The sequence below is a fragment of the Aythya marila genome (genome assembly GCF_965140915.1).
Source record: "Aythya marila genome assembly, chromosome: 3".
NCBI classification, from domain to species: Eukaryota; Metazoa; Chordata; class Aves; order Anseriformes; family Anatidae; genus Aythya; species Aythya marila.
In genome coordinates this window covers 52,843,972-52,864,916 of record NC_139044.1, presented here as the reverse complement: position 1 = coordinate 52,864,916, position 20,945 = coordinate 52,843,972, and the positions used below count along the sequence as shown (strand labels likewise).

At 40.3% G+C, this 20,945-nt stretch overlaps 1 protein-coding gene across 1 annotated transcript in view; it reads right to left on the bottom strand.

The window, feature by feature from the left end:
* Window positions 1–236: 236 nt before the first annotated feature.
* Window positions 237–20,945, bottom strand: part of MYCT1 (MYC target 1) — a 30,414-nt gene continuing 9,705 nt past the window's right edge. Inside the window, exon 2 of the mRNA XM_082757654.1 lies at window positions 237–3,274. Within this exon, the coding sequence (XP_082613780.1) occupies window positions 2,742–3,274 (533 nt within the window). The 3' untranslated portion in view covers window positions 237–2,741. The remainder of the gene's footprint in view (window positions 3,275–20,945) is intronic.

Sequence of the window (20,945 nt, the reverse complement as noted above, 5' to 3'; positions counted from 1 at the left end):
GTTTAGTTTCTACTTCTAATCTTTGGAAGGTGGTCTCATGTGGCATATTCTTCATTTAAGATCATCAGCCATGGTCTGTCTCCTCACACAGCAGAGGAGGGGCCAAGCCCCTGTTCACACTCCCAACTATATGAGCTTGAAGAATTAAAGATAATTCACTTCCGTTTAAGGTATTATTTTTATACAAGTCAACATATTTATCTTTTAAAACAGAAAAAGAGAGAGAGAGAGAGAGAGAGATTGTAACATCTTTATTTCACATTCTGAAACCTCTACAGAGCTTGCAAAACATTCATTTCAGATATTTTTTAAACTGGTATCTGACCGCCAAACTGATTAGGCATGAAACAACCTGTGTTTTTAATCCCCCTAATCTGGGGGACATAAAAAATATTTTGATATCCAGTGCAGATTTCAGGAAGAAAAAAATACAGTACATTTAAGCTTCCCTTTCTACATTGATTACTAAATATAGTATAATACAAGCAATAATATGCTGTGGAAAGTTCTACTATAATGTAATGTGCATTTATAAACTGGAAGTAAAAAATCACTTGTCTAAAATGATTTATCTCAAGGAATGAGCAGTTTTGGCCTCCCGGGTACACACCAAGATGTCTCTTCAAACAGTCCACCAAACTCAGTAAAGAAAGGGAGCAGGCTTAAACTCTGCTGTTTGTAGGCATGTCAGAATAGGTGGCTTCACCTATTCTAGTTCCAGCACACTATAAAAGTACTTGTGAATGCAATGAAGTTCACCAGACTCAATAAAACTGTAAATGAAAAAATATTATTAAAGAACAAAATAACACAACTTTCTTTCTCCATAGGACTATTGTTTTAAGTCCATAGTCTGTGATCAGACAAATGCAGTTTTACAGTCTTATCAGTAAGTCGTCAGTGTACTAGAACCCATAGTGTCTGCAGTGAAACTCTGTAAACGCTGTAAGTGGTTTTCTTCTAGCAATAACATACATCCCTCTAGAAGGGAAAATGTTGCACGCTAAAAATAAAGCAACAAAAAACAGTCAGTAAATAAATGCAAAATAATTTGATTTTACAATAAGTAATAATTGCAGCTTATAATAACTAATGCTTGCAAGCTCAATGTAGCAATATTTGCAAGTGGAAAGGTATGGAGCTGGAAGATTGCAGTAGTGGTGCTGCTTGAGGGATGCTGAACTCTGTAGAGAGATGCATGCTGCTAGATACCAAAAGCCTGCAAAGTAAAATATGAAACATTTTGCCTGTTCTAGAAAGCTGCTGAATCCTTTTCCCTCCCAGAGGAAAGGTGAGGACTCAGGCTCTCTACTGAAGCATAGGAGCGAACTACTCATATTCAGGGGTTCTGCAACTGGTAATTGCCCAACACTTTTAGGAATAAAAGGCTTATTTCTAAGCAAGAAGAAGGACTGTTCTTCTACTTATGGAAATCCTTTTCCCTTTATTTGAACATGAAATACTTATCAAGAAACTGATATAATAAAACCTAAATCAGTCCCTATCTGTCTGTGCTATTTCTAAATCCTGAACTTCTCACATTGGTGCAATTAGTCTCTACTAAACCAGAGGTTAGCTTGACATAATACATGTATTAACAGTCAAGTTAACCTTAAGTAAATATTCCATCTTTATCTTTATATTCTAGCTAATTGTACAATCCCAGTATTCATCTATAGATGTCTAAATTTCTGTGTTAGTGAAATACATTTCAGTGAATAACTTGCCAGGAAGAATTGAACTATGGTAAAATTTGAGAAATACAATTTGAAATAAGGAAATGAGCAATCCCATAGCAAAACAGGTAACTTAATTAAAAATAAATAAATAAAATTAAAAAGTTATTATTCATGAAACGCTTATCTTGATAACCAGAACTAGAAAATGAAATATCAGGATTTCTGCTCTCATACAATCTTACTGGTTTTTAAAATGTTAAAATGACTATGTGTTCTGCAGGCTGCAGACAGAAAAATCTTTATAATTGTTACCAAGCATTTGCTATGCTGTTTGAAACTTCTTTTTACATGAAACATAGTATATCTCACCATCTTTCCCATGCTGTGGGGAATTTCATACAAACAGACCTAATATAGAGTGTTTTAAGGTCCTTTACAATCAGCAGAACAGGATACCTATTACCACGGACTGGACTGTGATGTCAAATCTCCTATGGGGTCTTTGTATAATGTTTCTTCTTTAGAAGCTGTTCTGAATTTGGTTAATAGGAGGTTTTCACTGAAAGTTTAATATCCTTGGAAAAAATACATAGAACCAGAACATGTGTTTTGTTTGTTTGTTTTTTAAAAAAAGGAACAGAATAGTGAAATTTGCAGAAATCTGTATATGAGTAATTCCTAGAACTATATTTCTTGAAGAAATTATCTTTCTTTCTTTCTTTCTTTCTTCCCTTTTTTTTTTTTTTTTTTTTTTTCTTATGTGTGGCAACATTTTGTTTCCTATAAAGAAAAAGATACAATGGTTACATTACAGAGATAGAAATATGTAAGCATGTTGTAAGGCAGTAAATCAGAGCTGGCAGCACAAAGACGAGTGATTCCTTGGACAGTGGGACGTAGTGCTCTAAGAAATCAGCACTACCCGCCTCCTGGCAATGTACGTCCCCTCTGCAATGTGTCACAGCAGCTGGAGACTTCTTAGAGATCTTCAGCGTGCAAAAAAAATGAGACATTTGTGGTTCTTCCTAAAATGTCCATGTGTATTTGCAACAAGGACCTGGCTCAAGAGTCCGGGAATGCTTTTATGATGGTTTCATAGGCAGGAGGAGGGGTTTGTGTGGAGTGGCAGATGCGGAGGCTGTTGTTAGACCAGTGGAATTCAGGTCGACTTAAGCTGTTGGTGGTGCTTCCCACAAAGGTTGTGGTTGTGTTGGTGGGAGTGAGGGTGATCAGTTGACTGTTCGTCTCCACAGGGAGGGGAGGGCACTGCAGAAAAGGGTGGAAGGTGGACCCACGGAAGCTTGACTTCCTAGGGAACGAGTTGGCTTGCTCCAAGGAGGCTTGCCGCTGGAATGTGAGGCTGGCCAGGCTGAGGTTGCTCCGACGTTCACAGCTGCTGTTACGGTAAAATCCAGTCCTGCCAGTAGTTTGGCTGTGGGAGGCAGGTCTGGACCGACGACTGAAAGCTGAAGAGCTCCCCTGGGAAATGTGAGCACTAGCTCTGCGACGGGACAAACAAGTGAACAAGGCCCAGATTATCCCTCCAATCACCAGTCCAATCACCATGGACACTGTGAAGGCGATTGTTATCTGTTCTGAAATACAGCAAAAATACACAGCAGAGTTAATTCATTAGTCCTGAAAAAATATCCCTGCTTGAAGATGATTTGAATATGGCAGCCTCCTTAAAAGATGAACACTCCCTAAGATTTTTGTGTCTAACACATGAACCTTACAGCATAAACACAGCAAGTCATACTATCATAGTATCATAAAATCATAGAATGTCTTGGGTTGGAAGGGACCTTAAAGATCATCTAGTTCCAAACCCCTTCCATCTAGGCAGGGACACCACCCACTAGATCTAGGTTGCTCAGGGCCTCATCATCTAACCTGGTCTTGAACACCTCCAGGGATGGGGCATGCACAACCTCTCTGGGCAACCTGTTCCAGTGCCTCACCACCATCATTGTGAATAGCTTCCTCCTGACCTGTAATGTAAATCTCCCCTCTTTTAGTTTAAGACCTTTTCTCCTCGTCCTGTCATTATCTGGTTGAGCAAAAAGTTGTTCTATGCCTTTTTTATAATCCCCCTTTAAGTATTGAAAAGCTGCAATAAGGTCACCCCAGAGCCTTCTCTACTCTGGGCTGAACAGCCCTATGTCTTTCAGCCTTTCTTCATAAAAGAGGTGCTCCAGCCCTCTGATCAACTTTGTGGCCCTCCCCTGAACCCTTTCTGAAGAGATCAACATCCTCCTTTTTCTGTGCTATATGGTATTTTTTTTTCTTTAATTTGCTTAATTCAACAGCATTCAGAAAGTAGACTGCATTTCCTACCAGTCTCTGGTAGGAAAAATTGTAGTCTATCTCAGAAATGGCCACCCACTAGCACCAAGGTGTGCTGTAAAACCGCCAAACATTTGTTTCTGTGAACACTATAAAGTATGGATTAATGAAGACTTGATGACTTTTTTATAGATATTTATATTCTACATGTACGTGTTTGCTAACTCACCTATTACAACTGAGATGTAGCTTCTGCCATGTTCTTAATGGATTAAGCCTTGTATTTATTACAACATGAGAACACGTCCCAGCCTTTTACTGCTGAGTAAAAGAGACTTTAAATCCTCTTAGTAATTAATGTGAATTACCATATCCTAAATGATTTAGGTCAGAGATAACCATTAGCAATACTAAGTCCCTTAAATATTTCCCATCCCCCACAACTAATTTGAAGATGCATTAATCTGCCATTAGGAAAAGTACATTTCTAGCTCTTTCATACTTGTTTTCAAGCATTAAGAGATCAGAAAATAAAAAAGCATGACTAGGATCATTTTCTCCCCCACCTGGTTTCACCAGGTAGAAGAATAAGAATTTTTCCTCATATATTTCTAAGAATAGGTTAGTTGCTTCAGAAAACTTGTCATTTACAACTCAGTACCAGCTTTTTTTGGTGTACTAAAAAATTTAGACATATCTTTTTGATCCTGGATGAGGCCTCAAATGAATGCAAAACCTTTATATATTCCCTAAAAATACAAATAGGGATTGGATCACAAACAAGATGAAACTGTGTTGACTACCAGTGGAGCAAAGAGGAAATGAGTGAAAAAGTGACATATAAATGTTTGAAATATTTATTCTGTTTGCGTTGTTGTCTGTGTTATGTTATGACGTTTGTGAAACATTCCTGTTAAAAAGGTAATTGGAAAGGAATAAGGAAAGGAATTCCTTATCTACCTTCTTCTTTTCACCCTTCAGTGAAGGATTTAAGACAGAGTAACATTATCATGTATTATTGACACCATTGTGAATTTCCTACCCAACTTTATTTGCTTCGTATTTTTCAGGAAAGATATGGAGTTTCAGGAGGCCCAGAAAATTTAAGTTCTAATTAAGCCACTGGCATTTCGGATGTCTATAGAATCCTATTGTTACTTGCTCATAACCTCTACTTTCAGAGAGGTGTCTGACCACTACACTTTGCAAAAGGCAGAATAAAGTAAAGTCTGGGGGCATAAAGCATTGGATATTGTTGCAGAGCACAGCTTGCTGTTAGGAACAGTTTATTGTCCCTCAGATCAGAGGTGGACCAGACTTGACCCAAAATACAATTTTTTTCTTTAAGCCCTCATTTTTTACAACTAAGAAACTCTTGATTGGGTATTCTGCAGCCAAAGGTCAATTGTCTGGTCAGCTTTCTGCAGGAACCCACAGGCAGCAGCATTCTGCACTGCAACTCTGGACCACAGATCAGAGCCCTGTCACCATCAGCGGCCTTCTGATAAATGCATAATGATTCTGCCCTTTATAAAATAATCTTCAGAGACACAGCAGGCCTTAGTGTGCCACTTTTTTTTTTTTTTTTTTTTTGGTCAGGAGCAGGCTATTATGATGTTTTAATGTGTTTAACACCTTCTGTTACTGCAAATTCCTTCTCATACTGGGAGGAAGAGAGAGACAGATTTTGGTGGCCTCCAGTGAATAGAGCCCAAGAGTTGTCCTAATGACAGACAGCCCTGTGCAAGGGCCTGAGCTTCTGTATGAATGCCCCTACTCCCATCCTTCCATGGCCATGAGTAGACCAAGAGCTAACCCTTTCTTAGGTTGATTTATTTCACATCTTGGCTAGAATGCTAGATACATTGTTATATTTTGAGACTGCCAAGGAATACCCCAGGCACAGGGGGCTGTGCTGCTTCCTAGCAACCCCACTCCTGCTTGGTATCTTGACTCCAGCATGGAGGTAGAGAAGGGGTCCTCTATGGGACTCAGCATCCTCCAGTGTAAGCTGAAGCACAGCAAGCTGCACCAGCATACCTGACTGTGGGGCTGCTGTGCACCATGGTGAGAGTTTGTCCCTGCATCCCTCTAGGCATAATTTTCACCACCTGCATGATCAAATTGGCATTTCACACTGTTAAAAGCAGATGAAGGAATTGACAAAAGTATTGAGTGTAGCTCTTCATTCCTTCCCACGTGCTCTTCCCCTGTGCTGGAGGTACAGCACAAACAATTATCCCTTTTCATAATGTCTTCATTTACTTTAACTTCTTTGATTCTTTTATTTTTCTACCTCTGTATTTGAATGCAAAAATAGAGGGTCAAATTATTCCCTGGGGAAACTCAGCTGGGTTGACACTGATTATTGCTGTCCCCATGCAGTTCCCCATATGCTCTCATTTCAGTTTGTACCCACATTTAATCCTTCTGGTTCCTATTATAGAAATATCACTAGACCCATGAGTTACAGGTACTTTATTCTTTCTGTTCCCAGACTCTCCCTGACATCAGTGGGAACTGTGGGGGCACACTAATAAGCCAAACTTACTTTTTGTTGACTCCCTGCAGAGGATGAATTTCACTGAAATGTAATTCAGGTCTAAAAACTTACACTGAAGAATTGTAAATCTATGCCCATTGATTTCCTCTTTAGAACGTCCAGTGATCACAGCCCTGAGGTGCATTGGAGAAAATACTACAAAACAGAGGAAAAGATCAAAGGCAGAGAGGGACTTGCTGCACCTGGGATTTTGAGGGGAACAGCTGGCTTTCACAGAGTTGTTTTTCTCTTCCTTAATCGGGGCAGTGCCAGGACAGAACAAGCCTTTCAAGAAAGTCAGAGCAATACTACCAGGATGTATCTCCTATGGAGCCATTATAATACCCTATAGCTTGCTGAGAGCTATGCAAGTCATTCTGTCAGCTGCTTTTTAGAAGAAAAAGGAGAAAAAAAAGGGGGGATGAGGTAGGAATGCTGACAATAGCTCCTTTGGTGCTGGTTCCCTAAATATGTTTTGAGATGTATGTTCCTCAGGCTGCTCACACTTTCCACTTTATTTGCTTATGTTACTATTGAAAAGATTGGGTACATCATCTCACCAATTTTACCAACTTTGACCCATAACACCTGACCTCTAATACCAGCTGAGATGAAGAATTAAGGGTGTTTTTTTTTGTTGTTTTTGTTTTTTTTTTTTTTGTTTGTTTGTTTTGTTTTAAGAACAAGAAAAGACAGACTTTGAGGTACAAAGCCAGAAATAAAAGGATATAAAGAAATTAACATAACACAAGCCTGCTGCATGTTTAACAATTGAATATCTGAGCTACATCATTTTTCTTATCTGTGGTCCTTCCAATATGTCCATGTCAAAAGGTGGAAGGTTTGGAACCCACATTAACTCCCATGTCTCCTAGCGGTTACCCTTGATCTGAATGCCAAGCTAACATGTATCTATCAGCCCAACTTTTGTCCATATTGGGCAACTCCTGAATTCCTTCTCTTCTCTCCTCATGAATTTCTACATGCAGAATCAAAGGCAGTTCTACAGATTTGCAAGGCTTTTTTTTTTTTTTTTCTTCTCTCTCTCTTTTTTTTTTTTTTCCTTTTTCCTTTTCTATTTCTATACAGTGCAAGATTTTTCTATGCAAAGTTTTTTCTTGGTTGTTGTAGCTGGCTTTGAGCCTTTTTATAAAATTCCATGAGATGTATGTATGAAGTGTTATATTATAGTATACATCCTGTCAAGATGACAGTCTAATACTCTGTAGAACCACACAAGAAATTTGGACATGTTATAAGTAAAAATAATAGACTGGCTGATAAGGTACTTTTCCTAGTTATGGCCCTGAAACAAGTTCTTTCCATCCAATTTGGGCAACAGTAGCAAGGCCAGACAAAGAGGGCTTATACCAATCTGTAAATCTTCTGAGAAGGTATACCTTGGGGTATACCTCACCAAAAATTAACATAATCCCTACTTTGACTTGTAAGTCCCTGGATCAGCCAAACTCTTCAGGAAATAAATTTTCTTTTCATTATGGAGGATCCTGCCTCTACCATGGAGCTTAACAGGATCCTTGCATGTGTACTCAGGTCAATATCTTATTTCTGTGAGGCTTTCATTTTCCTTTCATTTTCATGAACCACAACAGATAGCAAGACATCCCTTTGAATTTAAAACACATTTGCATTGAGGATTTTGCTCGACTAAAATGTAAGAATTTTCCCAAGAAAAATTTTCTCTTGTCATTATCTCTGGCTGCATAAAGGCTGGAGAAACATGCTGCTCCTTGAACTCAGGAAATCCCCTGGACTTGCATATTTCCTATAGCCTTATGATCTATTAACCAGTGTGAAAAGTTAAGGCAGACACAAGATTTTCCTTACCCTGCAAGGAAATACACATTTGCAAATTTTTCAACTGGACAAATACATGAAGAGTTAAGTAGTATCTTTCAAAATCATGAAAATAGCATTTTCAGTGAGAGCTTCCAAGGGTAAGAATCATGATGGGGGTGGGGAGAGAGAGCCAAAAGAATTGTATGCATGGAACAGAGAAGTAGAATAGCATCATTTAGCCAGACTGTGTACGTATGACTTGAATCTGAACTGCATCATTGCCAACAACTAATAAAGAACCAGCCAGCCTTCTTAACATCTGTTCTCCTCATGCTGTCACTAAGCACAAGGACGTAGAAAACACCCCTACAGCAAGATGATGCCTATACATTTGATATCTAGTAGATGTCTAGTAGATCATTAATATCTAGTAGATGACTTACAAATATTGCAATCTACTTTATGTTTTGGAGCTATTAATATTTTGATGTTGTTGTTGCTTTATTAAAGCTGAAATAATTAAGTAGCTTTATCTCAAAGTTATGATACATGGTAAGGTAGTTTGTCAGTCAAGTATGGCACTGTTCTGATCCAAACTCAGGTTTTTATAGAGATGCTTTACTCATACTCTGTTAGTGCAAGATCCTTCCTATTTACTTCAAAAACTGAGAGTAGTTTTCCCATTTGCTTTTTCTTCCACCTACTTAAAACTAGGATGAGGCATTTTATATGACATGCAAACTTTATTTTACGGGGACATCAGCAAGCTTGTTTACAGAACATATCACATACAAGCTGCTTGATTTCAACTCTGTAAGAAATTATGGAATCATAGAATCATAGAATCATAGAATGGCTTGGGTTGGAAGGGACCTCAAAGATCATCTAGTTCCAACACCCCCAACATTGGCAGGGATCCAATGTTGACTCCGTGTTGATCAAGTTATCAAGAACCCCAACCAACCTGGCTTTAAACACCTTTAGGAACAGAGCATCCTACAACCTCTCTGGGAAACCTGGTCCAATACCTTGCTGGTACTCAGAGGGTGCTCTGAGTAAAGAATTTCTTCCTGATATCTAACCTAAATTTCTCCTCTTTTAGTTTAAAACCATTCTCCTTTGTCCTATCACTATCTGCATGTGTAAAAACACTCTCCATCTCTTTTATAAGCCCCCTTTAAGTATCAGAAGACTACAGTGAGGTATCCCCAGAGCTCTCTCTTTTCTGAGCTGAACATCCCCAGCTTTCTCAGGCTGTCTTCACAGAAGAGGTGCCCCAGCTCTCTGATCAACTTCGTGGCCTTCCTGCTCTGCTAGAGCAGGTCCACTTCCTTCTTGTGCTGGGGGCCCCAGATCTGTATGTAGTACTCCAAGTGAGGCCTCACAAGACGCAGAGCAGAGGGGGACAATCCCCTTCTTCAACCTGCTGGCCTCTCTGTTGATGCAGTGACATGAGATGCCTGACTGCCATTGAAGAATGGCAAGAGACAAAGCATTTGTTGAGCACCTCAGCCTCCTCCACGTCTACTGTTACCATTACTCCTTTCTCATTTATCTGAAGGGGTACAGTCTCCTTGGCCTTTCTTTTTTGACCCATGTAACTACAGAATTCTTTCCTGTTATTCTTTGAATCCATCATCAATTTTAGTTCCTTCTATGCCTTGGTTTTCCTGATCCCATCTCTGCACATCCAGACAGCATCCCTGTACTCTTCCCAGGCCACATGTCCCCACTTCCGCTGCCTGTGCATTTCCTTCTTGTGCCTCAGTTTGACCAGCAGATCCCTGCTCAGCCATCCTGGGTTCCCTCCCTCCCCGCCCACTTTCTTATGCAGGGGGATGGAGAGTTCTTGTGCTCTAAGAAAAGCATCCTTAAAGAGTTACTAGCTCTTACATGTTCCCCTGTGTGTTGGGACAGTGTCTGCGGGGATCTCGTTCACTATTCCTAAAGCATCTGATAGTTCTCTCTTTAGAAGTTGAGAGCACTGACTTTGCTCTTTGCCAGGTATATATTCCTTGAGATCAAATATTCAACCAGGGGGTAGGTTCTGCAGCCCAGACAGACATCAGTCTTAAACTCTTTCATGACTTCATTTGCACTGGTGAGCACTGCATCCAGTAACACTTCTCCTCTGATCAGTTTATCAATTCCTGGCCCAGGAAGCTATCCTCAACACACTCCAGGAGTTTTCTGGATTGCTTGCAGCCTGCTACACTGCTTTCCCAGCAGACATCCAGGTGGCTGAAATCCCCCATCAGGATGAGAGTGTGTGAGCATCGTGCTTCTTGTAGCTGAAGCAGGAAGGCCTCAGCAACAGGGTTCCCTTGATCAGGCAGCCTGTAATATACCCCAACCATACAGAGTCCTTTTTGGTCCAGTCCTTAACTTTTACTCCCAGGCTGTCAACCTGTTTGTGGTTGTTTCTGACGTAGTTCTTTGCAATGTATCCACTCCTTAACATAGGGGGAAACATCCTTATCTCTCCTTTCCTCTCTGTTATGAAAAGCTTGTAGCCCTCAATTACAGTGCTGCAGTTGTGTGATTTGTCCCACCACACTTCTGTGATACCAATTAGGTTATGGTTTTGTGAGCATGCTGTGATTTCCAACTCCTGCTCATTTTCCATGATGTATAGAGACACTTTCCATTGGTATAGAGACACTTCAGCTGAGTTAATGGATGCATCACCTTTTTAGAGGAGCCCTCCCTAATTTCTCTGAGACAATTCACAGGTATTTTCTTGTTGCTTAGTAAAGTGTCAATGTTTCTTGGTTCTTCTCTGTCCCTCAGAAGTGACAGAGAAGTGACAAACATGAAAAGTATCAGAACATACTACCATGTTGTATGGTGGTAATGAGATATTTTTATATTTTTCATCTAAACAGGAGAATTCTAAATTTTGTTCCATTTAAATTCTTTCCATCTCACATTTTTATGAACTCTTTCCTTTATGCCATGCCACAAGCCAGTGACTCAAAACTTGTCCAAATAAGTAAGCAGTTCCCCTACATGCACACATGCTTATACACACACGCACTGCTTTGTCCCTGAGGTGAAAGACCTTGACAACTGGCAGAGACAAAAAACAGTATAAAGATTTACAAACCAGAATGGGAATACATTCCTGGCTATTGCACAGCTTAGCGTTGAGCACCAGCTAGCGTATTTAGGTATGAATTGCACTTACTTATGAATGACAAAGCTAGTAACCTGACTAGTAAGAATGGTTGAGATACTGTTTTACTGGAGTCTTGGTGAATTTTGAAGTGAGATTCATCACAATCAACAGTGCATGTTTGTAACTTAGTCCAATTTGTGCAAAATCAAACAGCAGTAGCCAAGATCTGTTAAAATTTTAACAAATTCATAGAATCTTCCTGCAGCTATAGTAGAATAGTAGAATGACTTGGGTTGGAAGGGACCTTAAAGATGATCTAGTTCCAGCCCCCCTGCCACAGGTTGACACCTCCTAGTAGACTAGGTTGCTCAAAGCCTCATCCAACCTGATCTTGAACACCTTTTGGGATGGGGCATCTACAGCTTCTCTGGGCAACCTGTCTCAACAACTTCTGAGTAAAGAACTTCCCCCTAAAATAAAATCTAAACCACATCTCCCTTAGTTTAAAACCATTCCCTTTTGTCTTATCACTAGCTGCCTATGAAAAAAGTCACTCTCCATCTTTTTTTGTAAGCCCCCTTTAAATGTGCAGGTGTAAGGTGGAGAGGCTGCAGCTATTTCTCCTCGTGCATCCCAAGCAGTGTGTAGAAAGGGAAAATACCCTACACCCAAACAGCCACCACTTTTTCCCAGCACAGAAGATCTCAACTGACTTGAAGTACCAAAGATTTTATACTGGCTCTAGGAACTCTAAGAAGACTTAACTTGAGGCTGAGGCTGACAGTAGAAGCCAACTCCTGTGCTGCTGTTGTCATGCTGAGTTCAGAAAAAAAACAATTTCTCTGTAACTGACAAGTGTTGACACTACTATCTTCCTTATCGTTGTCACTAATTGTATTAGCAAACCAGCCGCTCATTAATCATTTGTAGGCAGCCCATGATTCAGCTGGGTGGGCGAATCACTTGCTTTGTGAAAGCAGCCAGCTGTGATCTTAGTCACGGCAAACGTTAAGAAAGGTCACACAGCACTTGTGATAAGAGGGAGAGAATAATTGTCTACAGTACAAGGTGATTCAGGTAACTGTGGCATCCAGAAAGCAACCAGATGAAGATAGGTGTAGAAAACAGAATTTGTTGGGGCAGGAGGGGGAGGGGGATAAAAAAGCTGAAAGGCAGACTGTGTGGGACACAAGAACTAATAAAACAAGATAGTTAGGCTGTCAGAATGTCAGAAATGTCATCTTGTGCTATTGCTAGATCCTTTTCTACAGCAATTAAAAGCAATTCTCCCACTTCTATTAAATGAACTGTTGCTGCAAATAAAGTTTCTATGTCTGCTACAGATCAGGTAAAAAAGTACTGGGTTTAAAATAAAGCAAGGGAAATTCAAATTTAAAATTCAAAATGTGTTTCTATTGATGAGGACAGCTAAGAACCATTCCAGGTGGGTAACACATGTACACACATTAAAGATTCTAAAAATATGTATTAATCAAGGTTTTTTGTAATGTAGTCAATCCTGTCTTGGAAAAACAAAACAAAACAACAAAAGTAATATAGATGACAGCTCAAGGCCCATACAGATGTAATTTTTGTGCAGTTTCTAAAATATTCTTTGAGAAGTTAAGATAAGTTCCAGAAGTGTCTGAAAATTTATTAAGTAAATGACAAGGAAAAAAATTGCATAGTCCATGTCCTTGGATTAATCCCCCTTTTGAACTGCAGAAGGAACAGCAGTTTACTAGTAGGTTTATTTTTCAAATGTTCCACCAACATAGGAACAAGATTGCCCTCTGCTGGAAATTCATGGTGGAAGTCTAAACAGTACATAAAATACCTTACTCAAAATAGGGTGTCAGAAAACCTAAACAATGAGCATATGATGAAGGGTAAAGGAGAACTTAATAGTATCTGAAAACTCAGACTCCGAATTATGCTGCCATAGCACTTTAGAACTAGCATTTTGCAGAGGCATTGAAAGTGGGGTACACTGCGGCACAACAGAAATAAATACATGTATTTATTAGTCTAGTGAAGTACAGTTTGTACAGATTTTCTTTGCAAATATATGTACTTATTGTGAAACATGATTAACATGATGTTAATTCTGTTCTTAAATTCCTCTTTCTTGCTACCCAGCCATGTCCAGAATGAACTCCATGCATTAGAGGATATCTTCTTTGTTTACTAATACCATCATTCATCATGATAAAAATCCAGAACAGTGGGATATGCTATCTCAAAATCCTATAAACCAACTCAGAGGTAATAATGGTCCATTGATATTACTGGCAGTTGAGTTTTACTAGAATTATAAATAAAGAGTACCTGTAATAATCAGAAGGAAACATCTAAGATGGAGATGTCAGCATGTTTAATTTCATACCTTTGTACAACTTTATACCTGTTTGTACAACAAACTATATAAAACAAAGATTTCTTTGTGCAGAGATAGAAACTTTGTTACTGTGTGGTTTCATTATAATTCTTAATGCGTTACAAAGATAGTAATGTAATTGTGATGTTTTTTGCTTGTGCAGCAAACAGTCCTCTGGCAAGGCATTCTTATCAGCATCACAACACCAGAGCACAGGCCAAAGCTATATGTCCTCTGCATAAAACTAAGCTAAACAGTAAAACACAATTTGCCAGAGTGCAATATGATTTTATAGTTATTATGTAATTGATAAGATTATTTTACAGATCCTGAGAATAAAATCTTTTCCTATATGGTCAGAGCATGGCTGACTAGAGTGATATCCTAATATTATAAGGACAATTTATTGAAATTCCTAAAATTAAGGAGTAAATCTTAAAGAAAACAAAAGAAAGTTACATTCAAGAAAACAGAAGAAATCCAAAGTTAGAACAAAGTCCTTAATTTATTTATTTATTTATTTATTTATTTTCCAAGTTACTGGGAAGTCTAGTGTAAGGAATAATTTACAACCATCCTCAGTCCCACCACAGCAGTTCTGCTGCATGTGGTCTGAGACCAAAGAAACACAGTATCAGGATACACTTGTTCTTACTGTGAAAATACACAAAAGGACAAGAAGTGTTCATACTGATAACTTAAGTCTTACTAGAACATAAAGTCGAATATCTTAAAAAGGAGAAAACTCAGAGTGACAAGGTGTGTTTAAAAAAAAAAAAAAAAAAAAAAAAAAAAAAAACATAACCACATTTCAGCTTGTCTCATAAATCCTACAAACAGTGTTTCTCAATGCAGAATGTTTTCAAAGTGCTCCAGTGTTTGCTGCTGGGGCATAAGTGTCTCCTTCTGTTGTCAAGAGGCTTTGTTTCTGCTCCTTGTTGCTCAGGGCTGCTCAGCTGCTTCCAGGAGTGTAGGAATCTCCTTTTTACAGTTCCATCTCTTTTAGCTCCATTGTAAATGTCCATCATATATGCTAGTGCTGACAAAATGAAAGAAACAGACACAGCTTCTGCCAAGATGCAGGTATGTAGGAAATCTAATGGGGCCTGTCCTGGTTTCAGTTAGCACAGAATTAATTTTCTTCCTAGTAGCTGGTGGAATGCTGTGTTTTGGCTTAGAATGAGAAGAGTGCTGATAACACCCCGATGCTTTAATTGTTGCAGAGCAGTGCTTATACTAAGCCAAGGACATCTCAGCCTTTGCTCTGTCCTGCCAACGGGCAGGCTGGGGGGTGCAGTAAGAGCTGGGAGGGGACAGACCCAGGACAGGTGACCCAAACTAGCCAAAGGGGTATTCCATACCATCTGACGTCATGCTAAACAATATATAGGGGTGGCTAGCCGGGGGGAGGGGGCCGGACTGCTCGGGGTTAGGCTGGGCATCGGTCAGCGGGTGGTGAGCAATTGCATTGTGCATCACTTGTTTGTACATACTATTATTACTTTCGTATTATCACCATTGTATCATCATTATTATTATTATTATTATTATTTTCCTGTCTTATTAAACTGTCTTTATCTCAACTCACGGGCTTCACTTTCCATTTCTCTCCCCCGTCCCAGAGAGGGAGGGGGGAGGGTGAGCAAACGGCTGCGTGGTGTTTAGCTGCCAGCCGGGTTAAACCACGACAGTCTTTTTGGCGCCCAACGTGGGGCACGAAAGGTTGAGATAACGGCAGATCTGACCAGAGTGTGTTAAACTAAAATTGGTATAAGTATTAGACCTGCTTAATAGTCACTTGTCATAATGCATTTTTCTCCATCCCTCTAGCAGCAGAGTGCAGGCCACAATTTGCCTTCACTTGGAGGGGAGTCCAATATACCTGGAATAGGCTGCCCCAGGGGTGGAAACACAGCCCTACCATTTGCCATGGGCTGATCCAGTCTGCACTAGAGCAGGGGGAAGCTCCTGAACACCTGCAGTACATCGATGACATTATTGTGTGGGGTGACACAGCAGAGGAAGTTTTCGAGAAAGGGAAGAAAATAGTCCAAATCCTTCTGAAAGCCGGTTTTGCCATAAAACAAAATAAAGTCAAAGGACCTGCACGGGAGATCCAGTTTTTAGGAATAAAATGGCAAGATGGACGTCGTCAAATCCCAATGGATGTGATCAACAAAATAACAGCTATGTCTCCACCAACTAACAAAAAAGAAACACAGACTTTCCTAGGTGTTGTGGGGTTTTGGAGAATGCACATCCCAAATTACAGTCTGATTGTAAACCCACTCTACCAAGTAACTCGTAAGAAGAATGAGTTTGAATGGGGCCCTGAACAACGACAAGCCTTTGAACAAATCAAGCAGGAAATAGTCCATGCAGTAGCCCTTGGGCCAGTTCGAACAGGACCAGATGTAAAGAATGTGCTCTACACTGCAGCCGGGGAGAACGGCCCCACCTGGAGCCTCTGGCAGAAAGAACCTGGGGAAACTCGAGGTCGGCCTCTGGGGTTTTGGAGTCGGGGATACAGAGGATCTGAGGCCCGCTATACTCCAACTGAAAAGGAGATATTGGCAGCATATGAAGGAGTTCGATCTGCTTCGGAGGTGGTCGGTACTGAAGCGCAGCTCCTCCTAGCACCCCGATTACCGGTACTAGGCTGGATGTTCAAGGGAAGGGTCCCCTCTACGCATCATGCAACTGATGCTACATGGAGCAAGTGGGTTGCACTGATTACTCAGCAGGCTCGAATAGGAAACCCCAGTCGCCCAGGAATATTGGAAGTGATCATGGACTGGCCAGAAGGCAAATACTTTGGGATATCATCAGAGGAGGAGGTGGGTCGTGCTGAAGAAGCCCCACTGTACAACCAGTTGCCAGAGAATGAAAAGAAATATGCCCTGTTCACTGATGGGTCCTGTCGTATTGTGGGGAAGCATCGGAGATGGAAGGCTGCTGTATGGAGTCCTACGCGACGAGTTGCAGAAGCTGCTGAGGGAGAAGGTGAATCGAGTCAGTTTGCAGAAGTGAAAGCCATTCAGCTGGCTTTAGACATTGCTGAACGAGAAAAATGGCCAGTTCTCTATCTCTACACCGATTCATGGATGGTAGCAAATGCCCTGTGGGGATGGTTACAGCAATGGAAGCAAAACAACTGGCAGCGTAGGGGCAAACCTATCTGGGCTGCTGCATTGTGGCAAGATATTGCTGCTCGGGTAGAGAACCTGGCTGTGAAAGTACGCCACGTAGATGCTCATGTGCCCAAGAATCGGGCTACTGAAGAACATCAAAACAACCAGCAGGTGGATCAGGCTGCTAAGATTGAAGTAGCTCAGGTGGACCTGGATTGGCAGCATAAAGGTGAATTATTTATAGCCCGATGGGCCCATGACACCTCAGGCCATCAAGGTAGAGATGCAACATACAGATGGGCTCGTGATCGAGGGGTGGACTTGACCATGGACGCTATAGCACAGGTTATTCATGACTGTGAAACATGTGCTGCAATCAAGCAAGCCAAACGGTCAAAGCCTCTTTGGTATGGAGGACGATGGCTGAAATATAAATATGGAGAGGCCTGGCAGATTGATTACATCACACTCCCTCAAACTCGCAATGGCAAGCGCCACGTACTTACAATGGTGGAAGCAACCACCGGATGGCTGGAAACATATCCTGTGCCTCATGCTACCGCCCGGAACACCATCCTGGGCCTTGAAAAGCAAGTCCTATGGCGACATGGCACCCCAGAAAGAATAGAATCAGACAATGGGACTCACTTCCGAAACAACCTTATAGACACTTGGGCCAAAGAACATGGTATTGAATGGGTGTATCACATCCCCTATCATGCACCAGCCTCCGGGAAAGTTGAACGATACAATGGCCTGTTAAAGACTACCTTGAAAGCAATGGGCGCTGGGACGTTCAAAAACTGGGATACGCATTTGGCAAAGGCCACCTGGTTAGTCAATACTAGGGGATCTACCAACCGAGCTGGACCTGCCCAATCAAACCTGTTACGTACTGTAGATGGGGATAAAGTTCCTGTAGTGCATGTAAAAAATATGCTGGGTAAAACAGTCTGGGCTACTCCTGCCTCAGGAAAAGGCAAACCTATTCGTGGAATTGTTTTCGCTCAGGGACCTGGATATACTTGGTGGGTAATGCAAAAGAACGGAGAGGTCCGGTGTGTACCTCAAGGAGATTTAATACTGGGTGAGAATAGCCCATGAACTGAATTGCACCATGTTAAATAGTATATTATACTGTATATTATCACTACCATGATTACTATAGGTGACTAATTAGAATGTATGGAAAAGAGTGTAACCTGAGCATGACATAAATGGTATGGAATAAGGGGTGGATAGATGTCCTGGTTTCAGTTAGCACAGAATTAATTTTCTTCCTAGTAGCTGGTGGAATGCTGTGTTTTGGCTTAGAATGAGAAGAGTGCTGATAACACCCCGATGCTTTAATTGTTGCAGAGCAGTGCTTATACTAAGCCAAGGACATCTCAGCCTTTGCTCTGTCCTGCCAACGGGCAGGCTGGGGGGTGCAGTAAGAGCTGGGAGGGGACAGACCCAGGACAGGTGACCCAAACTAGCCAAAGGGGTATTCCATACCATCTGACGTCATGCTAAACAATATATAGGGGTGGCTAGCCGGGGGGAGGGGGCCGGACTGCTCGGGGTTAGGCTGGGCATCGGTCAGCGGGTGGTGAGCAATTGCATTGTGCATCACTTGTTTGTACATACTATTATTACTTTCGTATTATCACCATTGTATCATCATTATTATTATTATTATTATTATTTTCCTGTCTTATTAAACTGTCTTTATCTCAACTCACGGGCTTCACTTTCCATTTCTCTCCCCCGTCCCAGAGAGGGAGGGGGGAGGGTGAGCGAACGGCTGCGTGGTGTTTAGCTGCCAGCCGGGTTAAACCACGACAGGGCCCAAAATGGTAAAGCTTCTCAAAAGCAGCTCTTTTCACTCAAAACACTACTGCCTTTGAGATAGTGGCACAGAATATTTTGCTTTCTACTGACAGCTTTAACTTGTGTATTGTTTGTTCAAAAATAGCCTTTAATGAAAATAGTATTTAGTGTTCTATTTGTAGGTTTTTGTTTGTTTGTTTGTTTTGATATGTCCATCCTTCTTTAGGTGAAAATGAAGAAAGTTGTACAAAGTTGAAGAATGGAAGGAAGAGGAGCTGTTTGTGAACTTCGATGAATAATAATCTAAAATATTCAATAAACACATGTTCTGGTAGCAGGAAGAGGGATCTCTATTTAAATAATATTTTCCTACATTTTTCATTACAGAAATACCTGATCTGTATCCAGTAATGCTAAATGAATAAATAAATAAATAAACCTCCTGCTACATTTATCTTCCTTGGGGAACAAGTATTACCATGAATATGTAATTTTGAGAATACCTAAATGTGTTCGTACGTGGTAGTACCGCACTCTGCAGTTACCTATCTGTAGTTCAGAAATTTGAGCTTTATTTCTCCCAGTACTTCCTGTGTGACCATCTGTGCAACCACAAGCTGATAAATGTTGGTATGATTTCTAACTGGAATTATTGCTGATCTGGACGTTTAGTCAACTCTTGATGATCCAGGGCAGATGATTCAGGATGGAGATTTGGTGTGCAGTGAGACATTGATGTTTGTCTCACATGAGCCAGCAGTGTCTGGAAGGCTATGCTTGCACTGGGCTCTGTTTGCTCCAGGTGCAAGGTCTGGTCCAAGCTTTGCTTACCAGAGACTTCTGCACATCTCAATCAGCTGAGCCATCAATAGTCTCCTTCTTCATTTGTATTTTGCCTGCATTACCCTGGGTAACTGAGAGACGGCATCAATATAAGATAACTTTTAAAACAAAGGGTTTAAAATGAGGAGAGGATGGTTAAATGGTCAAATTAATTCTGTTCTAACTGAAACCAGGACAATCACATAAGCATGTGTTAAGATATTGGATTGGGAATTCAAATGTCTGAGTCAGTGAATTTATTTTCTTCAGCAAATAAGATGACTGAATCAAGTAGAGGCCTCTGTTGAGAAGCAGAAAATGTCTTGGTTGTTTCCTTTAGCAAACACGTACAAAACCCTTAAGAAGTTTTTGCATTGCATTGAACAGTCTGTTTTGTTTGTTTGTTTTCCTTTTCTTTTTCTCTCCCAACTATTTTGCTGAAAATTTTCTAGCCATTATTTCATAAAAATGTTGTATATATTTGTATCGTTGATGTTTTTATTGAAGCTATGTAACAAATAAGTGAAGTTACAACTGTCCTGTTTTTCAATACATAAAAATCAAAATCTCCTAACTCTCTTTTTCATTTCCTCAGACAGAAAGGGATTTATTAATCATATTGGAAACAAATCTACTGCATCCCAAGAATGCAGTAGATTACATTTACATTGTTTAAGAGTTTTTAGGAGCACAACTTTGAATTGGCTGTTAAAACTTAAGTATTTTATAGTACATGTACCTTTTATTAAGGCTGCATAGAAAGTGAAACTTCTGCTTTGAAAAGTAAGAAAATGTGCCATAGTCAGTATGGACTGTAATGTCCATACTTCATTTATTTATTTATTTTCCCAGTGAAAGGGATAAGGTTATAAAAATCCTACAAAGACAAAAAGGGTCATTCTTGAATCTTGATTTTATTTTGTGCTCTTTTTTTGATCGTGGACATCTCATGCCATCTGCAAACTTCATATTAATCTCCTGTGCAAGGAAGATGACACCACTCACAACCATTCATTTGGCTCACAAAGATTTTCAGTTCCTGGTTGAATGAGCTACAATGGCAAAATGGGAAATTGAGTATAAAATATAAATAGAGTATTTGCCTCTAACAGTTCTTACAAGAAGAACTGAGAACACCCAGAATTTGCTGAGACTAACACCTCTGAATCGAAATCTTGCAAGGCTCTAACAGTTGAACATACAGCTATGTGGGGTTTGTCTTTATCAAAAAGTACACAAGGAAGATACTTCTTTATGTCTTTGCTGATATCAAGACATTCACTGCCATGGTGGTTGGAAGAAGACATATATATAATTTCCCAAAGATGAGATTTCTGGATTCAGTGGATAAATAAAACATGACTTTCTTGGCAGCTGG